The following is a 27,432-nucleotide window of genomic DNA, read 5'->3' as shown; positions in this document are numbered from 1 at the left end:
AAAATCAAGAAAAGAACAAAAAATTGTCACACACCAGATGAGAATAAAAGATGATAGAGTGCATTGTAGTACTCTATACTGGATCCTTGAATAGTTTAATAAGAAAAATGGTATCAATGAAATGAAATCTGGACTGTAATAAATAGTAATATAATCAATGTTGGTTCCTTAGTTTTGTTTTCTTTTGACAGGCAGAGTTAGACAGTGAGAGAGACAGACAGAGAGAAAGGTCTTCCTATCCGTTGGTTCACCCCAAACAGGGGCTTCCTCCTGGTCTCCAGTGCAGGTGCAGGGCCCAAGCACTTGGGCCATCCTCCACTACCCTGCCGGGCCACAGCAGAGAGCTGCACTGGAAGAGGAGCAACTGGGACAGAACCTAGGGTGCTGGGGCAGCAGGCGGAGTATTAGCCTAGTGAGCCGTGGCGCCAGCCTCCATGGACATTTTCAAACCATGATTCCTATCATTCTGACATGCACACTGTTCTCACTGGGTTGGGTTCCTGGGCATGCATGTTATTAGCCATGAGGCCAAGCCTTCCTGGAAGGCTGCTCTGGTAAAATCAGAAGGTATTTGAACTGCAAGACAAAGACACTAATGACAACCTATCTCATACCATTCTTCTTTCATGGCTTTCATAGCCAAGTGAGCCGCGGTGCTGGGCAAGGTTCCTTAGTTTTGACAAATACATATTGTAAGGATGTTAACAGTACAAATAGGGTGGAGATATATGAAATCTAACTATTCCTAAAAAGTATTTGTTTAGTCTGCCAACCTTTTCTCTATTAAATTAAAAACCATCTGACATTTAGGGATTTCACATTTATTTTCTCAAAGAGGATATTTGGTTTTTATCAGATTAAAAATTGACCACACCTGGGACCATACCTGCAGCTCCCCTAGCAAATTTTAATTTTCTTCTTGTAAAGAAGATATACAGTAATATCTACCCTCACAAGACCACAAGCAAAATTAGATGGTTTCCATATTAGACTGCATTAGATAATATAATCATTTACATATATTAAAATTCTTTCAATTAATATTGCTGACACTGTTTTCCAAAATAATTTCCAAGTGAGAAAAGCTAAACAGAGTTATTTCGGGATAAAAAACATTTAACATTTATGTCACAAATAGAGGGCAGAGTGGAGACCTCTATCTTCTTATCAACATCTAAAACACTGGGTTGTGGTTACTAGATAGCAAGAAAGAGATGAACTAGTAAGGTATACCCTCGTAATTGTGCTTAGAGATGGTCTTGTATATAGAGCTTGTTGTAAACCTGGTCATTTCAGAAACCAGCCAATAATGTTTATATGAAACGATGTGAAATGAAAACTTGTACCCAAGGTTGTAGTGATCATGGATTTGCAATGTTTTAAACTAAGTACTCATATATAAAAAACAAATCTAAAGACCTCAGAAATGGAATAATTTAAAAAGTAACAAAGTTACAATTACCTTAAAAATGAACATTACATCAGAGCTTTTTAAAAATCTCTAGTTTATTTCTAACAAACACCACTTGATGCTTGACTCACAGGCTTTATTTACATTTCCTTAAGAAATGAACTAGTACAACTTAGTTAAACCAAATGAAACCATAATCATCTGAATTGTCTGTAAACTACTATTAGCTAAATTTATAACCTTGCACTTGCTTAGAACAGCCAAAGTTTTAAATACAGAAAGCACAAGAATAAACCAATGGTAACAAGTGGATCATCTGGGAAATTTTAGAAGGTGGACTTTCAAAAAAGTCTGAGGCACAATTACAAGAGAGTAAGAGTTCTTGTGCAACCTACAGTAAACATAGCAAAGAAAATTAAAACATAAAAAACATGGGGAAGCTCATTGTAAAAATATTATTAAAATATTTCTACATATCTTTGCTTTCATCTTTAGATCACTTGAAGAGAAACACATTCACTTTAAAATAAAAAACGAATATAATTTTGTTTTGGTCTGTCTACTAAATATGTTCAAATGTTTTACTTTTTATTTAAACTGCAGCAGACAATGTTATGGGGAAAAAAGAAAGCAGTACATCAGCGCAAAAAGCCCCCAAGCACAATTACTGATTTCCCTTAATATACTTACCTTGTATTGTCACTGAAGATACTGTTAAGAGAAATCTTTTTCTTTTGAAACCAGAAAACAAAATGAAGCTCAAGTGACCAGATTTCAATTTTGGGAAATAAAACTCTGAAAGCATTTTAAGCCATAAGTTATTTCAAGTGATAAGAAAAATAATGATTTCTGATTACAACATGCAGAAATAAGCATTCATTTGTTATTCAGAAGAAAACTTTATATGCAATGTGTTTAAACAGCTCAACACAAATGCTGGCTTAAATTCACAATATCTGTTGGCCTTAAACCCAAACAGAAATATATTCCAAAAGCTTTCTTCAATTTGCTTATTAACTATGATTTAGCCTTTTCTATCCTAATATATTTTGATAACTGGAGCTTTAAAAGATATCACAAAAAGCTTCTCAAATTTATTTAAGACAAACATTTTGAAAGATGTTTTTCCTATTAGGCAACCATATCAGTAGAAAAGAGATGAACTATTTGACTTTCTTTCTTGCCCCAAATTTTGTGTCAGAAAAAGAAAAAGAGTAATACCTTTCTCTTTCTGTGATTTACAAGACTGCTTTGTAGTAAATGTGATGGTGCAAAAAAGTAAAGCTGGATAAAAGACAATGATTCTAAGGCACCCTCAGAATAGGGAATTTCAATATAAATAAATTTGCAACTGAATGTTTTATTACTTAGTTTAACTTTTTTTTTTTCTGGTAAGAATCACTTTGACATAGCTTAACAACATAAACAAATTGACTTCTTTTCTCAGATTAACATAAACATATTTCCAATTAGTTTACCAGTCTTGCCTCCCAGCCGAAAGTTCAGGCAAGCCTAGGTAACCCAACAGACAAGATACATTTAGAAGTGAAAAAAACAAAAACAACAAAAAAAGAATGTAAATTAGGAAACAAAGTACTCTGTTATAGCTGAGATGGTTTTAAATGAAGCAAATGGCTGTAAATAATGAACAATAAATAGAGCATCTATTTGGGGGCATTATGGCTTAAAATGCAATTTACTTTTAATTTCACAAATAAACACAGCTGTATTGTCCTGAAAAGCAATGAAAGACATGCACCTCTACTAGCAGATTTAGCACTTCTGACCAAGTAAGACACCAACTTCTTAAAAATTATGTTTCATGCACTGCACTGGATTTTTTTTAAGATGTAAATTTTAATACATTATTTCTTTTTTGAACTTGAACGGGAACCAGAATGGGACGATCCAGAAGATGACCTGTGGTGCCTGTAAAACATAATGAAAGAGTAGGCAATCTAGTAAGCTCGAGTTAGATTTCAGCATCATTCTTAAGACTATGAAAACATAAAAAAAGCTAATCACCTTGAAGCTGCTAAAAAGAATAATTAAAAACTAAGATACAAACTTACACACATAAATTATCTAGTGCTTACAGACTTTGATTGAACCCAGTAATAATATAATTGTAATTTAAAAGCTTCCACAATTTAAAATTTTGTTCTCATTTTAAAATATAGCCACCTCTCAATTATTTAAGATAATGAAGGAAAGCCTTGCAAAAATGTATAAAATTATAGACCATCTACAACAAAGGCATTTAAAGTTGCTAATGGAAGTGTGACTAAACCAATCTCTGTGACATACTGTAGAAAAGTGTAATAAGTCTATATGTAAAACACATACCGCAAGGCTTCTCATTGTGTAAAAGAAAATATATTTGTAAATAATTAAGTTTTGGAAATCTAGGTCACACAAGATGATCGTACAATTACAGGGTTATATTCATGCAGCTAATATGAATAAGTCAATATCAACCTGGGTAAAGTAGTGGTGTTCCGTAGGGGTTGGCCCTGGGCTCAGGGTTGTTTAGTGTTTTCACCAATCACCTGGCTTATGGAATAGAGAACATGTTCATTAAGTTTAGATGACAACAAACTAGGGGGATTATATGTGGCTAAGATAAAAAAATTGCAGAAGTGGCAAGAAAGCAACAGAATGAAATTTCACTCAAGTACAGAGTAATTTTCTTACAAAGAAATAAATGCATAGAAACAGTATTGTGTGTAGTCTTATCATCTAAACTCCAAAAATGTCAAAAAGCAAAACAGTCTGTACCAGTAGGTATCATGAGATAATCCTAGTACTGAACATAGCAATAACTACACTTTATATAATCATTTTCACATGCTAAAAGGATATGGACATACTTCAATTACAAATAAAGCCATTTAAAATGACTATAAATTAAGCACTGAGAACCAAGAGAAGTTAATGAAATTTAGTAATTAGCCTGTTTTAGAAAAGGATGACAGATGACAACTGCCCTTTCTAGATTTTAAAAATGTCATTTCAGATAAAGTAATCCAGTGAAGATATCCTTATTAAGAAAAAATTAAAAAAAGATTTAAGACTGCAAGATAAATGAATTAGCTGTAAGAAATGACTTCCTTAAAAAGGGAATGAAACAATTTGCCATGGAAATGTTATTTGTACATATGTTAAATGAGGATGGATTCTCAATGAGATCCTTGAGAAAAATAACTCTTCTATTAAATGCCCTAAATTCCTACCTTTTCTACTATTTAGTGTGAAAAAGTATCAATTAGTTCAACATATAGCTTCCAAATTGCAATCTTAAAAGACAGAAATAACCGAGAGTTGGCTATAATAATTATATATGAAAATAAAAGTTTAAACAATAAAAGGATAAGAGTGGTTGGGTCTGTAACTTTTCTAAACAACCCGATCAAAGCCTAAACAGTTTTTTTTTTTTGAAATTCAAAGGTGAAAAGTGCAATTTAAAGTTGGAACAAAAGAGGTAATAAAAATCTAACCCCTCACTAGGAAATTTAGTTTATTAAACACACTTAAGAACACCCATTCTTATTTCTACAGAAACCCAAACCTTTCGGGTGACCGTGATCTTGTTCGTCTTTTTTTGCGATCACCGGATGAAGAAGATCTAGAACGACTTCTCTTTCTGTTCCTCTCAGGAGAAGATGATGAACTTGAGTAAGATCTTTTTCGTGGGGAAGAAGAGCCCCTGTGGGACCTGGAGCTGGATCTTCATTGATTGAGAAACAAATCAAACATTTTATTAAAGGAAGAAATGAAGAAAACTGTTTAGTTATCAGATAGCTCCAAAAACACACACAATATTTATAAGATTTTATTTTATAAGAAGGAATACTTACTGCTTACTCAATGGAAGACTTCTGGATCAACCATGAAAACATTCTATTTAAATAGTTATTTTAATTTCATGTCTTTTTAATATTTTAAGGTAAGTGCTCATCATTTGTAATTGAACACAGATTACTGTATTAACACAGAATAATTTTTTTTTGTTTAGGGCTTTTCAAAATAGCAAAATCAACAAGCAGTAATTACATTTGCATGACTTTGTGTTTAGAAATCGCATCCTTCCACTTAGAGAGAAAATATGTTCTATACAACTTCCTTAGGAAAATAAACATTCTTTGTGGAATTATGCAACCCATTAGTTAAACTCCTATAGAAAACCAGGGATGTCGTCAAGAATAAGAAAGAACAGTAACTATTAAAGTGCTAAATATTCAAAGAAAAATTAGTAACTCTAAAAAAATCAATTTATATTTACAACACTTAAGTCTATGAAAGACCATTATTCATGAAGTATGAAGTGTTGACATTCACATGTTTCAGATAGAAATAATGTGCAAATATTGAAATATAAATTTTTTCACCATTTATATATTTTGGTTGAAGGAATTTAGCCCAAACTTCCCAAAAAATTCACCTTTGGGCTTAAAATAAAACCAGCAAGCCCAAAAGGAGAATTCTTTGGAAAGTTATAAGCAATAAAAATTGGGAAGAACATGAAGGCTTTTCTGCAAAGCTTTATTATATTGGTTTCCAAAGGGAATACCAAAACTTAGTTTCACTTACAAAGCACTAAAAGGACTAAAATATTAATACACAGTAATTAAAAAAAAGATTTGCTCTGTATTTTGTATTGGCTTAATGAGTACAAGTGACTATCATTCTTTTCACACTAATGTGATTAAATTGCAGTTCCCCTCAAAGGCTAGATATGACTCAAAAAAGCCAATAATGATTTTTACCAAGAGCCATTAAACTTCAGTATGAATTTCTACACAGGTGGAATTGTAGTCATTTTCTTCCTTTTATGCCTTTAGTAGATCATCAATAAATTAACTTAAAAGCAAAACGAGCATATTTTAACTAAGCAGAGAAAGCTCTGACAGCAAAAGCTATTGTTTCATTTGCTTTACAAATTATAAATTATGTTTCCCAGTACAGATCTGACTAAATGAAACCTAAAGGTTTATAGCAATGCTCACTAAAAACTACATCCTTTCTAAGTTAACCAACCACACTTCTGTATAGTTTTAAAAGTGATGTCTGGGGGTCGGTGCTGTGGCAAAGCAGGTTAAACCCCGGCCTGCAGCGCTGACATCCCATATGGGCAATGGAGTCCTTGCTGCTCCACTTCCAATCCAGCTCTCTGCTACAGCCTAGGAAAGCAGCAGCAGATGACCCAAGTGCTTGGGCCTCTGCATCCGCAAGGGAGGCCTGGAAGAAGCTCCTGGCTCCCGGCTTCACATCAGCTCAGCTCTGGCCATTGTGGTCATTTGCGGAGTGAACCAGCAGATCGAAGTCCTCTCTCTCTGGCTCTACCTATCTCTCTGTAACTTTCAAATAAATAAAATAAAAAATCTTTTTTTTTTTAAAGAGTAAAGTCTATTCTACAAATGCTATATATAATCTTCTGCCCCAAATCATAGGGAGAAAAATGTTTACAGTGCTCCCTAACATATCTAATACAAATGGCAATGTTATTTCTGCAAATACTGAAACAACTGTCTTCCAAAACAAAACCTGCTTTGAGGCAGAATCATTTTCCCTTTTCTTGCTAGGATATCCAATTTTATTTGAAGTACTCCAAACATAATCTTAATACACTAGTGATTTGGTGACAAAGACTTGCCTTTACTTTTCTACTTCAAAACATCTTATGCCAAAACCACCTTGCAAACTGCAAAATAGCCACATTAATTCAATCATGGGAATGTCTAGGCACACTGTTGGCAATGGAAACATTTCATGGTGAGAAAATTAAGCTGAGGCCAAGTGCATTAATTTTCTAATGCTAAAATAAAATTGACAAATAGAAGCAAAATAAGGGGGGAAAAGCAGCAACACCTTCTGCAGCCTTTAAGTATTTTTTCTCTCTGTTTTACAGAGAGATGCTACCTCATTCACCTTGATTTCGACCCACGAGATCTCGAACGTTCTCTGGAACTGGAACGAGATCTTGACTGCGAACTGGAAGAACTCCTTGAACGGGACCTGGAACAACATGGAAGGTTTTTTTTTTCCAGGACCACTTAAGTGAGCTTTGTGATATGAAGACTGAAAGGAAAATATGCATTAGAATTCATTTTTCATATAGAAAGGTAACTATGGTAGAGATGTTTTCAAAATGCATTATTTTAAAAGTTAAATGAACTTTTAATCATAGAACTTGAGGTAGTTAAAAAACTCATTTTCCTTGCTTGAGCATTATCACTTTATTAGAGACACTGAATACTTTTTTTTGTTCACAATTAATTATAAGGTTCAGAGGGCCACATACCCAGGAAAATAGAACGCTTAAGATTTTATTTAATTTCTCTGGAATGCATCACTTTCTTTCATAAAACCCTTTCTACTTACTGTCCTACTAGCAAGAAGCTTTAAATGCTGGCACATAAATAACTGGTATGTATTTTCTGTCTATTCAAATAGAATTAAAGGGAAAATATAACTAGGGCACAAGAGGAGATAATTGTTCATCTGAATTCTAAAAATCACAACTAAAAATAGAATTGATCAACTAACATCTTTAATCTGTTCCATAAAGCAATAGCCTGTGAGATGCCATTACAACAGTACCTAAAAATTATATAGTCACCCTATTAAGCCCTTAGGCTTTATAGTAATCAATACCTAATTGTTAACTGCTCATTAATATTTTATTCCTGAATATGATTAAAATTCATTGCCCATGGCATCACAAAACTGTAAATACGGTTTTCAAGAGAATATTGTGTACTTAAAGGTTCTTTCTCAATAATTTATTAATTATAAAATTAGAAAATATGTAATTTTAAATACACACTTCAAAAAGCCTATAAAAACTGAATTAAAAAGTTTATTCATTCAGTTTTTGCATAATACATTTTTCACCAAATTTTTAAAGATTTCTTGTATGCATGGATTTCAAAATCTTTTCGCACTAACTGAATATCTACTTTTTACACACTTTTGAAATTACCCTCATATTACCATACAAAAGAATATTCAGGGGTGGGAGTTTTGGCACAGTGCGTTAAATTAACACTTGGTATGTCCTCATCCCATACTGGTTCCTGTGCTTCTGATCCACCTTCCTGCTAATGTGCCCGAGAAGGTAGCAGATGCAAGTTTAAATACTTATGTCTTTGACAACCACATGGTTGACACAAATGGAATTCTGGGTTCCTGGATTTTGTTTAGTCCAGTCCTGGCTGATGTAGACATTTTGACAGAGAACTAGTGGATGAAAGTTCTCTGTCACTTCTCTTTTCAAACAAATAAACAAAACTTTTAAGACTTAGTGCAATGGGCTGGCGCTGTGGTGTAAAGCCGCTGCATACAGTTCCGGCATCCCATACGGGCATCGGTTCGAGTCCCGGCTGCTCCACTTATGATCCAGTTCTCTGCTATGGCGTGGGAAAGCAGTGGAAGATGGCTCAAGTCCTTGGGCTCCAGCACTGGCTTTGGATTGGTTCAGCTCTGGCCATTGCGGCCAATTAGGGAGTGAACCAGTGGATGGGAGACCTTTTTCTCTCTCTGCCTCTCCTTCTCTCTCTGTGTAACTCTGACTTTCAAATAAATAAATAAATCTTTAATAAAAAAAAAAAAGAATAAAAAAATAAAGAATATTCAGGGACACCATCAATTGAGTTCTCTAATTTATCCCTGAGCATTTCAAAATCATGAGTATTAACTTAATAAATATGGCTGAATCTGCTATTTATTCCTATTTATTCAGACTATTCATATCAAAATAAATTACTGAAACATTATATAACAAACAATGATCTCACCATTGCCTAAAAATTTCTGTACTAACGTTTATCATCTTGAGTGAGAAATCTTTACTTAAAAAATTCTAAATGCAGGCTACCTATTTAGATAGTTAAATACCCCTATATGTAACAATTTACCTGAATTTTTAACTATTTTAACAAAAGGTATGAGGCTAAAATAGCATGTTTAACACTAAAATTTTTCCACTTCTAAAAATAAAGCCAATAATTTGAAAGGGACCAAGATGAAAAAACTCTATAAAAGGTACCTGGAATATCTTTAAATAAAGTTTATTTCATCAAGAAAAATAAAATTCATAAATAAAGAAGTTAGATACTGACATTTTGACTGGTGTTACCCTTGACCTGTACCCGTTTACCTGGACCTAGACCTTGAACTTGAGGGGGAGGATGAGCGTGATGAAGACCGTGAATGTGAAGATCGAGACTTTGAGCGACTTCGTCTACTAGACTTCTTTTTATTACTACTATCTTCTTCTTCACTGGCATCAAGATTATATTTTGAGAGATCGGCATCATCTTCATCTTCATCCTAACAAAGATTCAATTATATTCAAATATTTAGATATTTACATTACCTACTAAGATAGATGAATAGTTTTGCGTACTGGATATCTCCATTTGGATGTATCACCAAATTTCAGAAAAAATTCATTCTAAATTCTCAAATTCATCTATTAAATTCCTTATCACAGCTAAAGTCTTACAATTACCTCAAATAGTTTATACATAAACCTGGAAGTCATTCTCATTTGCTCATTTTCTATTGTATGCACTACAAAATTAGCTGTCGAGAATTTCAATTTTCCATCATCTTAAAAGTCCTTCAATCAACCACACTTACTGCTTAGTCTTAGTTCAGAACTTTGTTCCTTCTATTACATTATAAAAACCTCTTGCTCTCCTCAACTACAGAAATACATTATGCCCTTTTAATATCTCAGTATCCTGAGTTGTCATCCTGAAAAACAGGCTAGTTGTTTTGTTTCTTGAAGACTCCAAAGTAACCTCAAACTGGATCTACATAGCCAGATCATAAAACTTTACCCTCTAACCTCACAAAACTAACATCACCAGACCTAACGGTGGGTGCTATGAGAATCATCAGTCTCACAGCTTCCACCTATAAACCAACCACAGCAGTCAGTGTATGACTTGCTCTAACCCTACCTCTTATTTCTGGCTTCTTCCCATCATTCAAGTCTCAGCTCAAGTTTTACCTCCTCTAATTAGTCCAGCCACTAAAACCTAAGTGGCTGTTCTAATTATCTGCTATAGTAGATATATTGGCTATATATATCATGTCCTCATAATATTATTGCTACGTAAATTACCTTTGTTGATTTATATAATGCCTCCATTAGAATTTAGTAGAAGAAAAGCGGTACTGTCTTGGTCACTAAAACATACTCTACAATAAAAAGCTTAGTAGAGTGAAAGCTCAAAACCTTTGTAATGAATGAATGAACACATAGAATGTATCTTTATCCCTTCTTCAAATTTATCTAAAGTATCTGTCACAGTACAAATCAAAGAGGAAATAGGATAAGGAAATCATTTACCTCATCTAATTTATATTTAGAAAGATCTTCATCCTCATCCTCTTCTTCTCCCTCTGATTCTTTGTCTTCAACTTCTTTTAAAATAGATGCAGGACCAACTGCCTTTCCTCTGTATTTTTTCTTCTTACGTCCAAACTAGAGAAAAAACAATTTCAAAAATATCTGTCAGCTAAAAACACATTAAAATCAATGCAGTTTGGTTAAAGGTTTATTTATTTGAAAGGAAGAGTGATTGAGAGAAAGAAGAGACAGACAGAATATTGCATACACTGGTTCACTCCTCAAAAGCCATGGCTGAAGCCTGGAGCCTAGAACTCTATCTAGGTCTTCCATGTGGATTGGCAGGAGGACAAGTATTTGGGCCAACTTTCAGTGCGTTCTCAGGCATTGCAGGAAGCAGCTTAACACATTCTGCTTACAAATACTCGCCTCAAATGAATGCATTTTCTAAAATTTAGTTTATTTGTCAGGTATAGCTTCTAGTAAGTTTATAAATTCCAGTAAAAGTAACAGTTCTAAACTGTTACTTATATACATTTTAATACTTGCTTTTTAAGGAGTATATGTCTAAGATGTTTTTCTAATTGGCATTCAATCTATTCACTAATATATAGCTTACCTCATCATATTCACCATCAGACTCTTCTCTTTCTATATATTCAACATTTTCTCTTTCATTAAAACCACCACCATATCCTATAAAGAGGGCACAGATTGTTATTCTAGGACATCCCATTTAAATAGCCAAACACCATGCCTAAATCACTTCCAGAGAAAAGAGTAAATCAAATCAATCAGTTTGGCTACTAATCTAGTTACCAGTCTTTAATAAGGAAAAATTAAAAATCAACACAGAAAACAACCTCAAAGATATCTAAGCTTTTAAGTCATATAGCTATATTTGAAGCTCTTTTCAATTTCAAAATTTCCTGTGATTTAGGTATTTCATGGAATGTCAGGGTGAAGAATATCTCCTTAAACTTCTGCCATGACAAAGCCCTCCCTCTGAATTTTATAGTAATACTCTGTGAGGCATGGACACATGCTACTCCATGAGAAGCAATCAAATACAAACTATTCTGACTCAGTTTGTTAGACCACAGCTCTTGCCATAATGAAACTAACGGAATCAAGAAACAGATCAAGAAGAATGTCAACAGAGAAAAATTTTTTTGAGATTATAATTAATCTGTTAAAGATACTTGGGATTACTGTAAAAGCAATCCAAAGCCTTAAAAACAAGGGTTGAGTTTGGAAAACAAAACACCTCTGGTCCCAGTTGGGCAGAAGGGAGTATGTAAAGACTAGTTAGGTGGCTACTTTTCTATGACAAGATGTTAGTGATCTTCAGCTGGGGCTGCAATGGAAGACTCTAGGTTGAGACAAAATAGGAGTTATGGAGGCTGAGATGAGTATTTAGGTTTTCAGCTTATGTAACAATTGTGAACTGGGTGGTACTAATCATGAGAAAGAGATCACTGGAAGAGGGCCAGGTCCTAGGGGGAAAACCACAAATTCAGTAGAATATAATGAGTTTGACATTTACATGGCTATGCTGAATAAGGAGCTAGATATATGGGTCAAAGAAGTCTGAGCTGGAGAAGTAATTTGGGTGTTATGGTTACTACAATTTGGCGCTTTGAAGACCTTATTTAGAAAACATTAAAGAGGGCTCTGAGGAAATTCAACATTCAGGTATAAGGCAGAAGAGGATGACAGAATAAAAGAACCAGGTGTATGGGGGGAAAATGACTACATTGCAGAGGTGAAGGAAGAAAAACTAGGGAGACCATTGTCAAAAAGCATTCATGTATCAAATTAACAAAAAAGGCAAAATTGCTTCCTGAAAACAGATAAAATTTGAGGGTTAAAAAGAAAAAAAATACCCAAAACATGAGGGTTTGTTTTCAAATGTGAGACAATTCATTAAAAAGGAAGGGGAGTAGAATCTGTGTTGCAGTCTGGAAGGGCTGGGTTTGTAAGAGGGCCTCTAATTCCCATAAATTAAACAGACATTGAGGGTGGTCTAAAGTTTGGGAGGAAAAGGAAACCGGCAACTTTTGATCTGACAAGGTGATTATAATTGAGAAACAAGACTTTCATTACATGATGTATGAGCAACTGAGAGATAAAATTAGATTTTAAGTATACAAATAATGTGGTTGGGCTACTTGCTAATACTAGGAAAAGTATATTCCATTAGATATATTCCCCTTTCATCACAGACAACATAGATGCCAACGATATGCTATTATTTAGGTCAATGGTTATCAAACAACACCGAATCTGTAGTTTTGGCCTACCTCCAAAGAACTTAAACTGTTCTGCGCTTTGGAATCCATGTTTTTCAACAGTTTCTTAGATGATTCTATTGCATAGGCAAGTCTGAGAATTATGGCTTATGCTTTAGGTGAATAAAGGTGCCCCTAAACTTTTTGTCATACTGGGATATCAAATGAATGAAAAATGGTTATTACCCTACTGTTTTTTTTAATGAAGATTTATTTATTTATTTGAAAGTCAGAGTTACATAGAGTGAGGAGAGGCGCAGAGAGAGAGAGAGAAAGAGAGAGAGAGATCTTCCATTCCATGGTTCACTCCCCAATTGGCTGCAACGGCCGGAGCTGTGCCAATCTGAAGCCAGGAGCTTCCTCCGGGTCTCCCACAAGGGTGCAGGGGCACAAGGACTTGGGCCATCCTCTACTGCTTTCCCAAGACACAGCAGAAAACTGAATCGGAAGTTGAGCAGCCAGGTCTCAAACCGGCACCCATATGCGATTCCAGCGCTTCAGGCCAGGGTGTTAACCTGCCTCATCACAGCTGTCGCCCCCACTATTGTTAATAACAACCAAACTAGCAGGTAGGAGGCAGAACATATTTAAAAGTAACCAAATACCCTTTCCTGGTTAAGACTAAGTACCCTGTACCCTAACAGTGCAGTTTATAAATTGTGAAGATTATAAAACAAATGATTTGGGGTGTGCATTTGACTTATTGGTTTAAGACGCCAATTGAGACATGTGTATTTCAAATCAAAGAGCCTGGGTTTGTGTCCTGGCTCTGCTCGCAATTCAACCTTCCTGTTAATATGCACCCTAAATCAGCACCAGCAGTTACAAGCACTTCGGGAGTGAACCAGTAGACAGGAGTGCGCTGCCTGTTTGCCAGTCTCTCTGTCTCTCAAATTTTAAAAAATCCAAACATACACATGAAACATTATTTTTGTGTGTAGTGAAACTGAAAATCTCAGTTAAAAACATAGGGGCAGAACAGTCAGAGTCTTCAATCACTACTGTGCTCTTCTTATGAGAAGGTGAAAAAATTAAATTCAACAACTTTCAGTTCCTTTAAAAATTAAGTTAATATGTAGTCATATCTTACCTGTTCTTTCTTCTAGTTTAGCATACTTCGGAGTATTACACATATTACATTCTGATCTTCTGGCCCAATTCACATTACTGCAGCTTCAGACAGGAAAAACATTTAAGAGGTTATAATACCAGAAAAATTTTAATTTTTAGAGATTTTAGAATTTTAAAATGAAAACTAGGATGAGATCACTAACATAAAGAAATGTTTATTTAGGAGTAATATAAAAAATGTACACTGGTCTAAAGAGTATGAGTTCCAACAGAGAAACGAACTACCTAGGCAGAGAATAATAACTATATAGTATGAAGAATGCACTGATGGTTTTAAGTAAAAAATGGAAACAAAAACCAAAAAACAAGTAAATGACAAATTATAACTATAATTATTCTGCTTCCTTAGGGAAAAATATCACTTTAAAGGACCCACTAATTTCTCAGTCTGTGAGTTCACCTTTAAGGTTATTCTCTCCAAGCAATGCTAAAAAATTTTTTTCTTAGCAATCAGATAAAGCACCAAATTCACAGCATAACAAATCCAATAATTTAATCTGTTGCTGGAAAATTTAACATTTATAACATCAGAAATTAATGTAAGCTCCTTTTCTGTCTGTGTAGCAGACAAGATGAAAGATGGAAAAAAAATCAATATAAAATTAAATCTAAACTTCAAAGTAAAAAGTGTTAAAAACATCTACCAAAACAGATTTATGGCATGTAACTTATGATTCTAAAATTTGTAAACAAAACAAAATGAATTTTGTGGTGTACTTCACATTACTGATGGAGGTTAAACATTTTTGACATTTTTCAATACTAACAAGTAGGTTTTAGTACTCTTTGGTATTACCTTTAGTTGTTAGTTCATTATTTTTTTCTATATAACAATACTAAAACATGAAAAATAAAATTTAAAATTTTTTCATGCTCTACTAAAGACTTGATTTAAGTGTGCATGTGGGCTTGTCAATGTCACTACTACGAGTTGGTAATATTAACAAGTAGTGTCTCAATGCATTATTACAGAAGGAAGAGTGGACAACAATTCAAAACACATACGTTTTACACTGCCAATCATTAGCACTAAATAGGCCTCGGCTCTTTTCTGCAAGTGTCTTTCCTATTTCAGTGCCTCCAGCTTTCATCATCTTGGCTTCAGTTGTTTTCTCTAAAAAAGAAAGATGACAGAATAAGAATCTGGGAAAATAATTGATCTATGCATACAATATCAACAGAATTTTCCATAAATATTTACCCCGACCACATCGATTACAACTGGTTCTTCTAGCAAAGTTTACGTTTCCACATCTGAAAATAAAAATAAAAAGTATTTACAGAAATATCTTTAAAAAGCTATACATGTTTTAAATTTCAGTGTGTGTTTACTATAAACCTGGAATCCAAAACTGTAAATTCATCTTAATCATGTTATATTAACGTTAACTACAAGAAAACTTCATAATTTAGAAAAACAATTATTAGATTGGAGTCACAAATCCAGGATAAGAAACCCTCAACTTGCATTTACTAGCCAAGTAATTCTGATTAAATCACTTAGTGTCTCTGTCTTGATATCCCTACCTTTGTGCACACCATTATAATGGAATACCCTTGATAATACATATACGTATATGTATTATATATATATATGTATATATATGTGTGTGTGTGTGACACAGGAAATACAAAATCTTAGGGGAGAACCAATTGGAGCAAACTTGACAACTCAGGGAGGTCCTCTTGATGGAATAGGTACACATTAAAGCACACACTAAAGGTATTAGGAAGGATGTTATGGAAAAGAAGGTAAATTGTATTAAAAAATACAGACTCAATAATCATTTAAAATATTGAGTTTTATGAAGTATTTATCAAACCTCTGAGACCTAGCTGAAAAAAACCTGAAATTACCACAATCAGTAAGCTCAACATCTGGAATAATACATTTCATGCTTATATTCAATAAAGACACAACTAAAAAATTATCACCTGCATGATCTTAATAGTACATGTGGGTTATCAGCAAAAACATGTTAAACGATCTTAATGACATGTGATGATTAAATTTTTAGAAGCTGATTTTTAAGATGTTACACTAAAATGAAGATTGCACAGTAAGCAATGATACTTAACAATACAAATAATTTTAGATTTTTTTTTTCTCTGAGAATTTCTCCTGGATCTAAACATGTTGTAGTATCAAGACTCTACTCCTACATTTGTAAATGAGTTGAAATGGAGTCTCCTAGAGTCTCATCTCAAATTTCTGGTGTGTTGTCTTAATGTCCTTAATGGACAAAATTCTCTTATACTTCAAGTGACCAGTAACACAAGTCAGAACTTGATCTGCATCTTCTACATGTTTTCAATAATGTCTCACCACTCAGAGCAATGCTAAATAACTTTTATTCTTTCATAACAATAGTAAACTAGCAATAGCTAGCAATTAGTGAATTTATGCTCCAATCCATCGCCAAGTCATCCATTCTATTTCATGTACTCATAAGGCAAATAATTCTATTCCCAGTTTTAAGCAAAAATGAAACCTAGAGTCACAGGTCTGAAAGTAATAATACTGGAACTTAACCCAGGTTCCTTGGAAATATCTGCTGTTTACTACCTACCATGCACTCTTATCTTTGATAAGAGATAAGAAAAAAAGTTGTTTTTTTAGCATGACTTAGGCATTCAGCATGTTTTGCTTTTCGATCTGTGCACCCTTCTGTAAGATGTGACTGACAATTAAAGAAAGCACACTGGCTTTAACAAAAATGTCAAAAAAGCAGAGCCGCTAACACGTGCGCAGGCGTATTCAGCGCGGAGATAAAGCACAGACCTCTTGCCTTTGGGTACTACTGAGGCGAAAAACTCAACTTTTGTGGAGAAATTAAAGACCAAAGAAGGGGAAAAAAATGAGAAAAACCAAAAGGGGCAGGGTTTGAGAAATAAGTGGTAAATCGTACACCAGAAGAGTGCGGTTAAAAATCCAAACCAAAACAACGCGAACTGTAAGAAGCAGGACAGGCACAAGCAAGAGAAAATTTTCCGCGAAAGAGAAGCCAGTTCTGCCGCCCAAAGTCACGTGGGGAGATCCAACACCAAGCTGGGCCCGACGGAGATTTCCTGATCGCCGAAACCTGGCCCGGGGCGGGCGTTGGGGGTAGGGGCAAAAAAGCAGGCCATCTCGCACCCTAAATACAGGCCATTTTGGAGAGAAAATGCCGAGGAAACACTGGTAATACACCTAAACAAAGACTCTCGAAAGCCCTTATCGAGCGGAGGATGGGAGCCTCCTCCCGCCGGCAGCGGCGGTTCGTCGCCTCAGGCTGGCTTACGGGTACGATGATCAGAAAAATAGATCATGCCAAACCGACCTAAGAAAGAATTCCCCCATAACCCCAGAGCCAATCCAAAACCCCGTCACGAACTCACTTTTTGTCAGGGCAAATCCAGTCCCCGTCACTGACTCGGAAATTCTTGGTCGACATCTTGAACACCACCACCTCAGCCAGCCGCAGCTACGTCTTCACAGGAGGAATCGGGAAGGGGACTTTCGGCACCGTGGGGCTGTCCTCACAACCGCCTGACTCCCGCCTGCAACTGCGACGGGGATTGATAATGAGGACACTAGGCCAGGGTTGAATGTGAAGGTTATTGTTTAAAGTAATATGCCTGTGAGAGTATTTCCTGACGGAAAAGTGAAAATGCAATAATCTTTTCTACGGCTAAACTATCAGGCGCCGTAGAGACAGCCAAGACAGTAGGCCTTCGTGGCACTAGAAGCCTCGGAGAGCCCCCTACTGGCGGGAGGACCCAAAAGAAAAGTACTTCCGCTTAGGAGGGCGGAGCTAGGAAGGCAGAGGCGGAAGTGACTAATCAGTTCAGGGGCGTGGAAGTGCGGGTTCCTAGTTTGCCTTCCGGCGTGAGGTGGGTTGGGCAGTTAAAGGTTTGAGAGATGGAGAGATGTTTTGTTGGGCGAGGACAGCACTTTTTCATCATGCAAGTGGCCTATCCTTTAGAAAACTTTTTTTTTTTTTTTTTTTTTTTTTTTTGGTATATGGCTAGATAGAAGTAAGTAGTTTGCTCAAGGGAACCAGCCAATACTTTCAGAACCAATTTTGTCAAAAGTACCAGCATCTTTTCTCTTCCCATCCCGCTACTTTCTCCCAAAGATAAAACTCCTGCATTTTGAGTTTATTCCATTGTTTTGTAAAATTTTAGTTTATGTGCACTACATGTATGTTTGATTTGATAAGGGATCTCTGAAAGGATAGTTCATTATATATTTTTTTCAGTCAACATATAAGTTCATCTTAGCTGGTTGCATGTCATTGCATGTAGCTGTAATTCCTTTACTTTCACTTCTGTATGCTGGTAATATTCCTTTCTGTAGCGATTTATTCCTTTGATTTCCCAGGTTTTGCCTTTACAAACAACACTAATATGAGAATTATTCATGGATTCTGATATATAAGTGCAAGTTATCTGGGGTATAGCATGTATCTAGGAGAGGAGTTACTCAATTATTTTCTAGTTAAAATAGCTGCTGTAAAAGCTTTGAGACTTGTAACACCTTGGTCATCTCAGATTGGCAGCTGATAATTATATGTTCCCTTAAGAAATGGTCACACTTTTCTAGTACTTTTTATTGTGTAATTGTGGATTTTATCTTGGATATTTTGAATATTGTATTGCATAGACTTTGAGTTCTGTTAAAAACCTTTGGCAAGTTTGATTTGTTTCTTTGTTTTCTATTAGGAAGCAATCACTCCAATTTGGTTCAGACAGCAAATTCAAGTTCACTTTCTGTGAGTACTGGTTTCATGTCAGTTCAGTTTTTGAAGTCTTTGCTATGCTGCTGTAGTCTATCCTGTACATATACATTGTAAAGAAATTAGTTAGGGACTTGAACAATAGTTTAAACTGTAGTTTAGTTCACAGGTTTTTGCTGTGCTCTTTGTGTCTATCCTGCACATGTTCAGTTCTGGTGTGGGCACAGAACTTAGGATTCCACATGTAGAATTAAGGTACTGTGTTCCTCAGGTCTCTCTTCCTGTATTGCTCTCATACTCTGTCTTTCAAGATACCCCTTTTCGTGGTCATCTTGCCAGAAATACAAGGTTTCTCTTGGAGTTAGCTGCTTGCCAAAGCTACAGTTGTTGACTAGGACATACCTTGGGGCAAAGTAGTGAGAGAAAAATAAAAACAATGAAGATTTCCTCCACACTCTGCTGTGCATAGAAACCTCCTTTCTCAGGTTCTTGGTCAGATAGAATTTCTCTCGGTGTTGTCGATGTCCAAGACTAGGTCTCCATCTTTGTTTGGATAAAAGCTCAGTTTGGAGGGGGGAGCTAAGTATTCCCCACAAATTTCTGGCTCACATAAGTCCTTGTTCCTCATTCTGCTGGCCAGAAATACAAGGTTTCTGTTGCTTGTGCTGCCATCATCTAATCATTAGGTCAAAACTCAGAGAAAACAGGAAAGCAAACACAAAGATTATTTTTCCAAGTTTGAATTCTCTCAAAGGTAGTTATTTTTATTTTATCCTGCATCTTTCATTGTAATCACTGAGAAACATAGGTGGTAATTGACTTTTCATATCTTGTTTGGAACTGAAAGTCAGAGGAATGAAAGCTAAAACCATAATTTGCTATTACTAAGCATCCATCAAAATAACTAAAATTAAGAATTCAAACATTACCAAGTGTCACAGAACTTGTAGACCTACTGGAATTCTCATATACTGCTGGTGGATGATACATCTACTTTGAAAAATGTCAGTGTATTAAATCTGAACATGTGCATGTACTTGGAAACTGAAATTCTTTAGAATAGAATATTTCCAACAAAAATGAACATGTAGACATATACAGATGTTCTTCCATATCTGTGGGTTCAGCCAATCATGTATAGAAAATGTAGTTAAGTAGTTGTATCTCTACTGAACTTGTAAGACATTTTTACTTGTCAATTACTGAATAATATAAGAATATAATTAATATATAAAAATATTGAATTTACATATTTTATACATTAGTAATATTGATGTGATTTAAAATATGCAAGAAGACACACATGTTATTTGCAAATACTAAGCCAATTTATAAAAAGGATTTGCACATCCTCAGATTTTGGTATCCACCAGAGGTCCTTGTACCAGCTCCCCAGGGATTTCAAAGGATGGCTGTAAATAATGGTCATAGCTGCATGATTCATAATAGTCTCAAACTAGAAGCTTCCAAATTGCTATGTAGTACCTTTGTAAATTGTTACCTGGAAAAATAAATTCTCATGTATTTCCTCAATGGAATACTAGATATAGTAGTGAGAATAATGAATTGCAATCATATTGAGCAGGATGAATGCCACTCCCAAATGCAATATTGAATTGAAAAAGCCAATAATAAAGTGGTGCATGCTATATAATTCCATTTACATGAAGTTCAAAAGCAACAAAACTAATCTAGGATAGTGATTACCCTTTTGAAAGAGATATTGATTGAAAAGAGACAAGAAGAATAATAGATGCTAGAGCTAGAAAATAATATGTCTTTACTGTTAAAAAGTTAACTGACTGTGGTTAGTAAAACTTTTCTGGGAGAATCACGTCAAAAGAAAAATCCTCTATGCTAAGTCTAAGGTAACTGAAAAAAATATAGGGACATATATGGTAATGATCAGAACAGGTTATTTGAACTAAAGGACTACAACTGATTTTTCCAAGAGAACTACTCAATAGAATAGAGAAGAATTTCTTTCAACTATCCTAATTTGGAAAAATTCCTCAAAATGACTCATTGTCTATTCTAATTGTTTGCTCAACGAACAACCCCAAGATCCATAGCTTTTTCTCCTCCTTGAATACACTTTATTTACCATGGTGAAATACCCAGAGTAAACTATCCAAATAAATTCTTCTAGATTAAGCTCTTTATAGATCAGAAAATTGGTATTCTGAGGTACATATCCATTTCTTACAGGTTGTCTTAACATGTTGGTACCCAAGAAGTTAATTAGCTCTGGTGAAATGGTCAAGTTAACTTGCTGAACCTACAAAGTCAAGAATCTGATTCTGGATATGGTGTTAAGGTTCCCTCTACTTTTATGTAACAAAGGAAAAAGCAAAATAAAATGGCTGGAACCAGGAAAAAAGCTCGAGGGGTAGGAATTATAAAGAGAGGGTGTTTGATGGAATACCAGGGCAAGGATACAACACAGAGTCAGCACAAGGATGCCACCCTGTGTCCAAACAGCATGCTTTCTCTCTGTCTTGCCAGATTTTCTCTGTATACACTATTTTCTTTCCTTTCTTCAGACCATCTTTCCCTCGTACTTTGCAAAACACACATTAGAAGCAATGCTACCCTTAGACCTGGGCCAGCAGGGCTCAAGACAGTCCTACCCCATCCATGCTTTGGAAAACCTTCCTGAAAATGTTTAAATTGCCTCCAGTGTCTCTAACTTTCCTGCAGGTCACCAGTAATTTTTTATGGGGCAATCCTGGATGGTGGTAGCCTGAAATCTTGTGTTACTTGCTGATTTGGGTGACCCTAACCTTGGACTGCTTCTTATTTTCTTTAGTTCCTGTTTCTCCCTTTCAGGGACCTTCCTTATCATGCTGCCCTCTGAATGTATGAGGGATCCACCAGTGTCCCAGGAGTAATGGAATGGCACCTGTTGGGGTGCCTAGGCCTGTATGGTCATGCAGGTTTCTGGAGGATGGTGTGGCAAGCCAAAGCTCTTGACCTGTGCAGAATTTCTTTCATTTGCTGATTGGCTGCTTTCAGTGTGATTTTCACCAAGATTGGATTCAGGATGATACCCACCATGCACTGCCCATGCTTGGACTGGAGCTGCCTAAGCCAGCCCTTGCCTGGGTTCCCTCCTGTTTCTGGTCAGACTGAGTAGCTCTCTCTGGAGGAGAGCACCCAAGGAAGTCACAAGTAGCTGCAGGAGACCTTTATTCCTGAGGACCTCTGCCTCATCCTGTTGTTGGCACCTAGAGCTGTCATACCCCACCCTGTAAGCTCAACACTGCATGTCAGATAGTCCGTGTCATGGCTATGCTTATACCATCCCAGGTCTTTTCAAGACTATAGCAATATCCCTGTCTTTTCTTCCCTTTAATTACCATGGCAACATCTTACTCTCCTGGCTTAGGCTTAAGGCTTGTTAAGTAAGTAATGAGCATTGCTTATCCAAATCAGACTCTTCTTGATCTGCCTAGAGCCCTTCGCCTTTCCTTACTACTGGTAATCATGTGTGGAAAACAGGATCACAGTCAATATGAAAAGATGACATTTTAGGAATGCAATGATTTAGACCATGATGTTCAAGAGAAGATCTGGTTGGGAGATATGTTCTGTGTAATGCTACTAATTCTCTGAATAAATGTTATAAAATTCCAGAAGATAAATTTAACATCATAAAACAAATAATCATTTTCACTTTTCTGCATTTTATCAGTAAGACTAGTGTTTGTGGTCATCATCAAAAAAACACAGTGACAATGAAAATCACTGGAAGCCAGTATTCACAGGCAGCACAATGGATGGTGCAGTGATATGAATAATGATGTAATCAGCATTAAATAAATGGCATTAGGGAACTGTAGAGGCAAGAAAAATCTATATTGTTTAGATTTGTAAAGGTTCCAAAGAGCCATGCCATTTGAATAATAAGTGTTTCTACCTTTTCTTTGCAGTGAGAGAGCTGAAATTAGCTAGGAATGTTATCTTTGACAATAAAGAACTAAAAAGGTGATTCCTAGAAAGTAGGGAAATTTTTCATGTGCATTGAAGACAGTGAACAGTCATGTAAACCTTTCCTTGCTCCAAATATTTATCAAGAAATTATTATACCTAACATGGGCCCATGACTTTGGTAATTACTTTTAAAAAAAATTAACTTTTAAAAAAATTTATTTGAAAGGCAGAGTACACAGAGAGGAAGAGAGACAGACATCTTCCATCTGCTGGTTCACTCCCCAAATGTCCACAATGGCTGGAGTAGAGCCCATCCAAAGCCAGGAGCCTGGAGCTTCATCCAGGTCTCCAATATGGGTGCAGGGACCCAGGGATCTGGGCTGTCCTCCACTGCCTTCCCAGGCACATTGGCAGGGAGATGGATCAGAAGTGGAGTAGCACACACACACATACTATTTTTTTCAGATTTATCTATTTATTTGAAAGTCAGAATTACACAGAGAAGGAGAGGCAGAGAGAGAGGTCTTCCATCTGCTGGTTCTTCCCCCAGTTGGCCACAACGGTTAGAGCTGTGATAATCTGAAGGCAGGAGCCAGGAGCTTCTTCCAGGTCTCCCACGCAGGTACAGGGGCCCAAGGACTTGGGCCATCTTCTACTGCTTACCCACGCCATAGCAAAGAGCTGGATCATAAGTGAAGCAGCTGGGCCTGGAACTGGTACCCATATAGGATGCCAGCACTGCAGGCTGCATCCCCACCCAGTACACCACAGCCCTGGCCCGATACATACTCCTATATGTAAAACCAGAGGACAGGAATCTTGCAAACCATCTTAAAATTCTGTCAACTACAACTCTTGAACCAACCAGTACTCCAAAAGATGGCTACCACACTAGTCTGCTTTCAAAGTATTGAGAAATCTTCCTTTTTTTTTTTTTTTTTGCAATTCAAATTCATTATTAATAGAGATCTCAGCACAATAATTTAAAAAATAGCCTGGATTGCTGCTTTTTCTTTATTTCCCCTTCCTATTTTTAAAGATACTAGAAACAATGACGAAAATAACCATTTAAAAGGGGTTCCTTTCCAGATTTTTTTGGTAAAGCTTTAAATTCGCTGTTTCCATTGTTTGCCCCATTATTTTTCATTTTAAAAGGAAAACGTTTGGAGCGTGTCAACCTTTTCTCAACTTGCTATATGAAGCCTGTCCTTCTCAAGTCCTAGAAATAATGCCAGGACTTGTCTCTGAAGCCTCTGGTCTTAAGTCTATGCTTGATTGCTAAAGAAGCTCTTTAATCCCAAGGTCAGTCACAGTGCTAATCTTAAACTGTAGATGAGAAATCTTCTTAAACTGATTATTCACCTTTTTGTCTTGACTTTTTTTTTTTTTTTAGATTTATTTTATTTGTTTGAAAAGCAGAGTTACAGAGACAGAGGGAGAGACAGAGAGATTGTCTATCCTGTGGTTCACACCCAAACTGACCACAGCGGCAGGAACTAGGCCAGACCAAAGCCAGGGGCCAAGAGCTTCTTCTGAGTCTCCCATGTGATTGTGAGGCCCCCATGTGGGCCCAAGCATGGGCCATCTTCTGCTGCTTTGCCAAGTGCATTAAGCAGGGAGCTGGATCTGAAGTGGAGCTAGCAGTGCTTGAACTGGTACCCAAGTAGGATGTGAATTCTGTAGGCTGTGGCTTAACCCACTGTGCCTCAATGCCAACCTCCTTGACTCTTTTAAGAGCAACCTTGTTTCAGTTTTGGAGATGTATGTGAACATTCATAGATATTCAATTTTCATGTACTCCAAATACATATATCTGAGAACATTTTGTCACACATATTCCTCCCTACAATTTAAGTAGCTAAAATGAATGACAGGAAATTATTAAATATTATTTACTTAGTACATTTTAAGATTCTTAGAATTTTAGTGGATTCAGAAGTGTGAATACACACACACACATGCTCTTTATAATTCTCATAACTTAAATACTCTTTTCATTCTGTAGAAATCATTAATAGGAAATTTTTGCCATCTGGTGTTTCAGTCCTTTATAAATTAATTATGGTGTTTACTAGCCATGTGGGAGTGGAGAAGTCTAATTAGGTCAAGGTGGCTGGCCCTGCTGGATACAGAAAGGCAAAGCATGTGTAAGGTGTCAGTTGCAAGTCTACTGCAGTGTTTTCCTGAGAATATTTATTTAAAAAGAAGACAAGAACAATCCAAAGATGACATACGAATTTATTGGGAAAATAATATTATAATTGTAATAAAAGCTTACTGAAGTTTGTCATCAAGATATGGTAAAAATAAAACATTTTACCTGACACAGGACTTCACAAGTGCTCCATGCCACAGGAGGAATGGGATGCTTGATAATTCATTCATTTATTCAGTCACTCAACAGGTACAGAGCTAGATATTGTAGCTATAGAAAGGACTCTCCCAGTCTTGTTCTTTAAGGAGAACACAAAGTATTGGTGGATATGATGTGTAAGTAGTTAGAAAACAATGTTGTAAGTGCAGTGTTGGCAAAATCTTACACAAGGATCTTGCTGTTTTTGAGGGACAGTGGATCAAAATGACCTGGCAACTTACACAGAATGTTCAGACCTTGCTGTGCTCTACTTTTTGTCTCTAAGTTGCCTAGACTCTTGAAATGATTTGTGAAGCTTAATGCCATTTCTGATTTTTCTGAGTCTGATTGATAAGCCAAGCCTATGTGTTAACTCACCTGATCATTATTAGTCCTATATATTAGCTCACCTGCAGCATGAAAGACCATTCAGTACATTAACTAGGATTCATTTTGGAGCACTGGAAGAGGGAGGTCATCCCCTCACTGGAGTTGTTAAGCTGATATATGAGATTCACTTCATCGAGAAGCTTTACCTATCAAAAAAAAAAAAAAATCAAGCAGAGAAAATAAGAGCTGATAGGCAGAGAGAAACAAAGAGGGCCAAGGGATAAGGGATAAGGTGAGAAAACAAACTCTGAATATAGCATTTGAACCCTGGAATTTGCCCCTCTGTGTAGCATGTCGATCCCCTGAACTTCTTACTCCTATAAACAGTCAAAGCATTCTCTTTTTGTTTAAGCTAAATGGCATGGGAGTTTTGTCACTTGCAAAAGAATTGGGATAAATTTAGAGGATCTGGGAACTCAGGAACTTAGAAGCCCATTAGGAAGGATTAGTTCTCAGGTAAATAGCAGTTGTGAAGAAAGAACATATATTGTAAATCAATTTTGAACTTTCACCTCTGTTTCAAACCTAAACATTATTAGAATTTTAAGGCCGGCGCCGCAGCTCACTAGGCTAATCCTCCACCTTGCGGCGCTGGCACACCGGATTCTAGTCCCCGTCAGGGCGCCGGATTCTGTTCCGGTTGCCCCTCTTCCAGGCCAGCTCTCTGCTGTGGCCAGGGAGTGCAGTGGAGGATGGCCCAAGTGCTTGGGCCCTGCACCCCATGGGAGACCAGAAGTACCTGGCTCCTGCCATCAGATCAGCGCGGTGCGCTGGCCGCAGCGCGCCGACTGCGGCGGCCATTGGAGGGTGAACCAATGGCAAAAGGAAGACCTTTCTCTCTGTCTCTCTCACTGTCCACTCTGCCTGTCAAAAAATAAAAAAATAAAAAAATAAAAGAATTTTAAGCCCATAGGTACTTCAAAAAGTTTTAAATATGAAGGTACTTAAAAAATAGAATTAAAAGTATGTTAATTTTGACTCAAAAATACTTTGAAATTCATGCATATAAAGCATCTTCAAAAAGTTAAAAAATGCATATTATGAAAAAATTATTCACAGATTTCAAAATATTTTTGCACTAAAGTAAACTTTCAAAAATATTTTTTTTATTTATTTGTGAAAGAGATATCCCATCTACTAATTCACTTCCTAAATGCTTGCAACATCTAGGGCTGCCAGCTAACACCAGGGGCCAGTGACTCAATCCAGGTCTTCCATATGGATAGCAAGAACCCAATTCTTAAGCCATCACTGCTGACTTCCATGGTATGCATAAATATGAAGCTAAAGTCAGGGCAGAGCTGGAAATTAGATGCAGGTACTTCAGTATGGGATACAGGTATCTTAACCACTGGGCTAAAAACCCACTGTGAAAATAAACTTTCATTCCATTTTTTATCAGCTTTTGAAGTATCCTCATGAAATTGTGACTATTTTAACAATATTCTTAACATCATAACCTATATATTTAAGAAGGGTATTCTGCCTTTTTTTAGTCTTTTGATGGCTTTATGCTGTGTGTGACCTTTTTGAGACCATATGATAGGTAACACATAATATTTGGTAACTTTGGATTGGATTTAGGAAGCAAAATCCCATGTTAGCAATTATCCCTTTATGTTGTAATTATATATTTTTTATATACATCCAGTTCTTCAGACAGGGAATGAATCTTACTTCCATAACCCCAGCATCTGAAGCATGGTGCTCAGTGATTGTAGAACAAATTAGAGAGGAATTTTATTTTTACCATCATTTTAAACTATTCAAGAGCCTGACCAATGGGAAATTGTACAGGATTGATTCCTTCTCACTCTCTATCAAATGTGCATAATTATTTTTCC

General features: G+C 36.1%; 1 protein-coding gene, 1 long non-coding RNA gene and 1 other non-coding gene across 6 annotated transcripts in view; 1 reads left to right on the top strand and 2 right to left on the bottom strand.

Annotated features, from left to right (window-relative positions):
* Positions 1-1,488: 1,488 nt before the first annotated feature.
* Positions 1,489-17,933, bottom strand: ZRANB2 (zinc finger RANBP2-type containing 2). Of its 3 annotated transcripts, none has more exons than XR_007924026.2 (11): positions 17,573-17,933; positions 15,396-15,448; positions 15,200-15,308; positions 14,154-14,236; positions 11,392-11,468; positions 10,773-10,907; positions 9,570-9,742; positions 7,340-7,426; positions 4,980-5,138; positions 3,890-3,960; positions 1,489-3,340 (listed from the first exon to the last, which is right to left on the bottom strand). XR_007924026.2 is itself a non-coding variant. In XM_017346172.3 (11 exons), the coding sequence occupies exons 1-10, from the start codon at positions 17,626-17,628 to the stop codon at positions 3,931-3,933; spliced, it is 966 nt and encodes a 321-aa protein (XP_017201661.1). In that variant the 5' UTR covers positions 17,629-17,933; the 3' UTR covers positions 1,489-3,340; positions 3,890-3,930. The 3 variants fall into 3 exon arrangements, 2 of the variants coding, with proteins under 2 accessions (XP_017201661.1, XP_008263285.2); XM_017346172.3 differs by having other exon boundaries at positions 3,890-3,964; XM_008265063.4 differs by lacking the exon at positions 3,890-3,960.
* On the bottom strand, positions 5,839-5,899 carry MIR186 (microRNA mir-186). Its single transcript, NR_162561.1, has one exon. It is a non-coding gene; the product is annotated as a microRNA mir-186 (primary transcript).
* A 52-nt stretch (positions 17,934-17,985) lies between the features above and the next one.
* Positions 17,986-27,432, top strand: part of LOC127493604 (uncharacterized) — a 150,075-nt gene continuing 140,628 nt past the window's right edge. Inside the window, exons 1-2 of one of the 2 annotated variants that reach the window (XR_011390663.1) lie at positions 17,986-18,067; positions 18,899-18,948. This is a non-coding gene — a long non-coding RNA (uncharacterized lncRNA). Of the gene's footprint in view, positions 18,212-18,898; positions 18,949-27,432 lie in introns of both variants that reach the window. The other variant, XR_011390664.1, reaches the window with a different exon arrangement.

This window comes from Oryctolagus cuniculus, chromosome 7, assembly GCF_964237555.1.
Source record: "Oryctolagus cuniculus chromosome 7, mOryCun1.1, whole genome shotgun sequence".
Classification (NCBI taxonomy): Eukaryota; Metazoa; Chordata; class Mammalia; order Lagomorpha; family Leporidae; genus Oryctolagus; species Oryctolagus cuniculus.
This window is presented reverse-complemented; position numbering and strand designations above follow the sequence as displayed.

Coding starts and splice junctions, on each gene's coding strand:
- ZRANB2 (XM_008265063.4), bottom strand. CDS start 17,628: ATGTCGACCAAGAATTTCCGAGTCAGTGACGGGGACTGGATTTGCCCT. Junction 5,139..7,339: donor TCTCGTGGGTCGAAATCAAG/GTGAATGAGGTA, acceptor CAATCAATGAAG/ATCCAGCTCCAGGTCCCACA. Junction 3,341..4,979: donor AGATCACGGTCACCCGAAAG/GTTTGGGTTTCT, acceptor TATGTTTTACAG/GCACCACAGGTCATCTTCTG.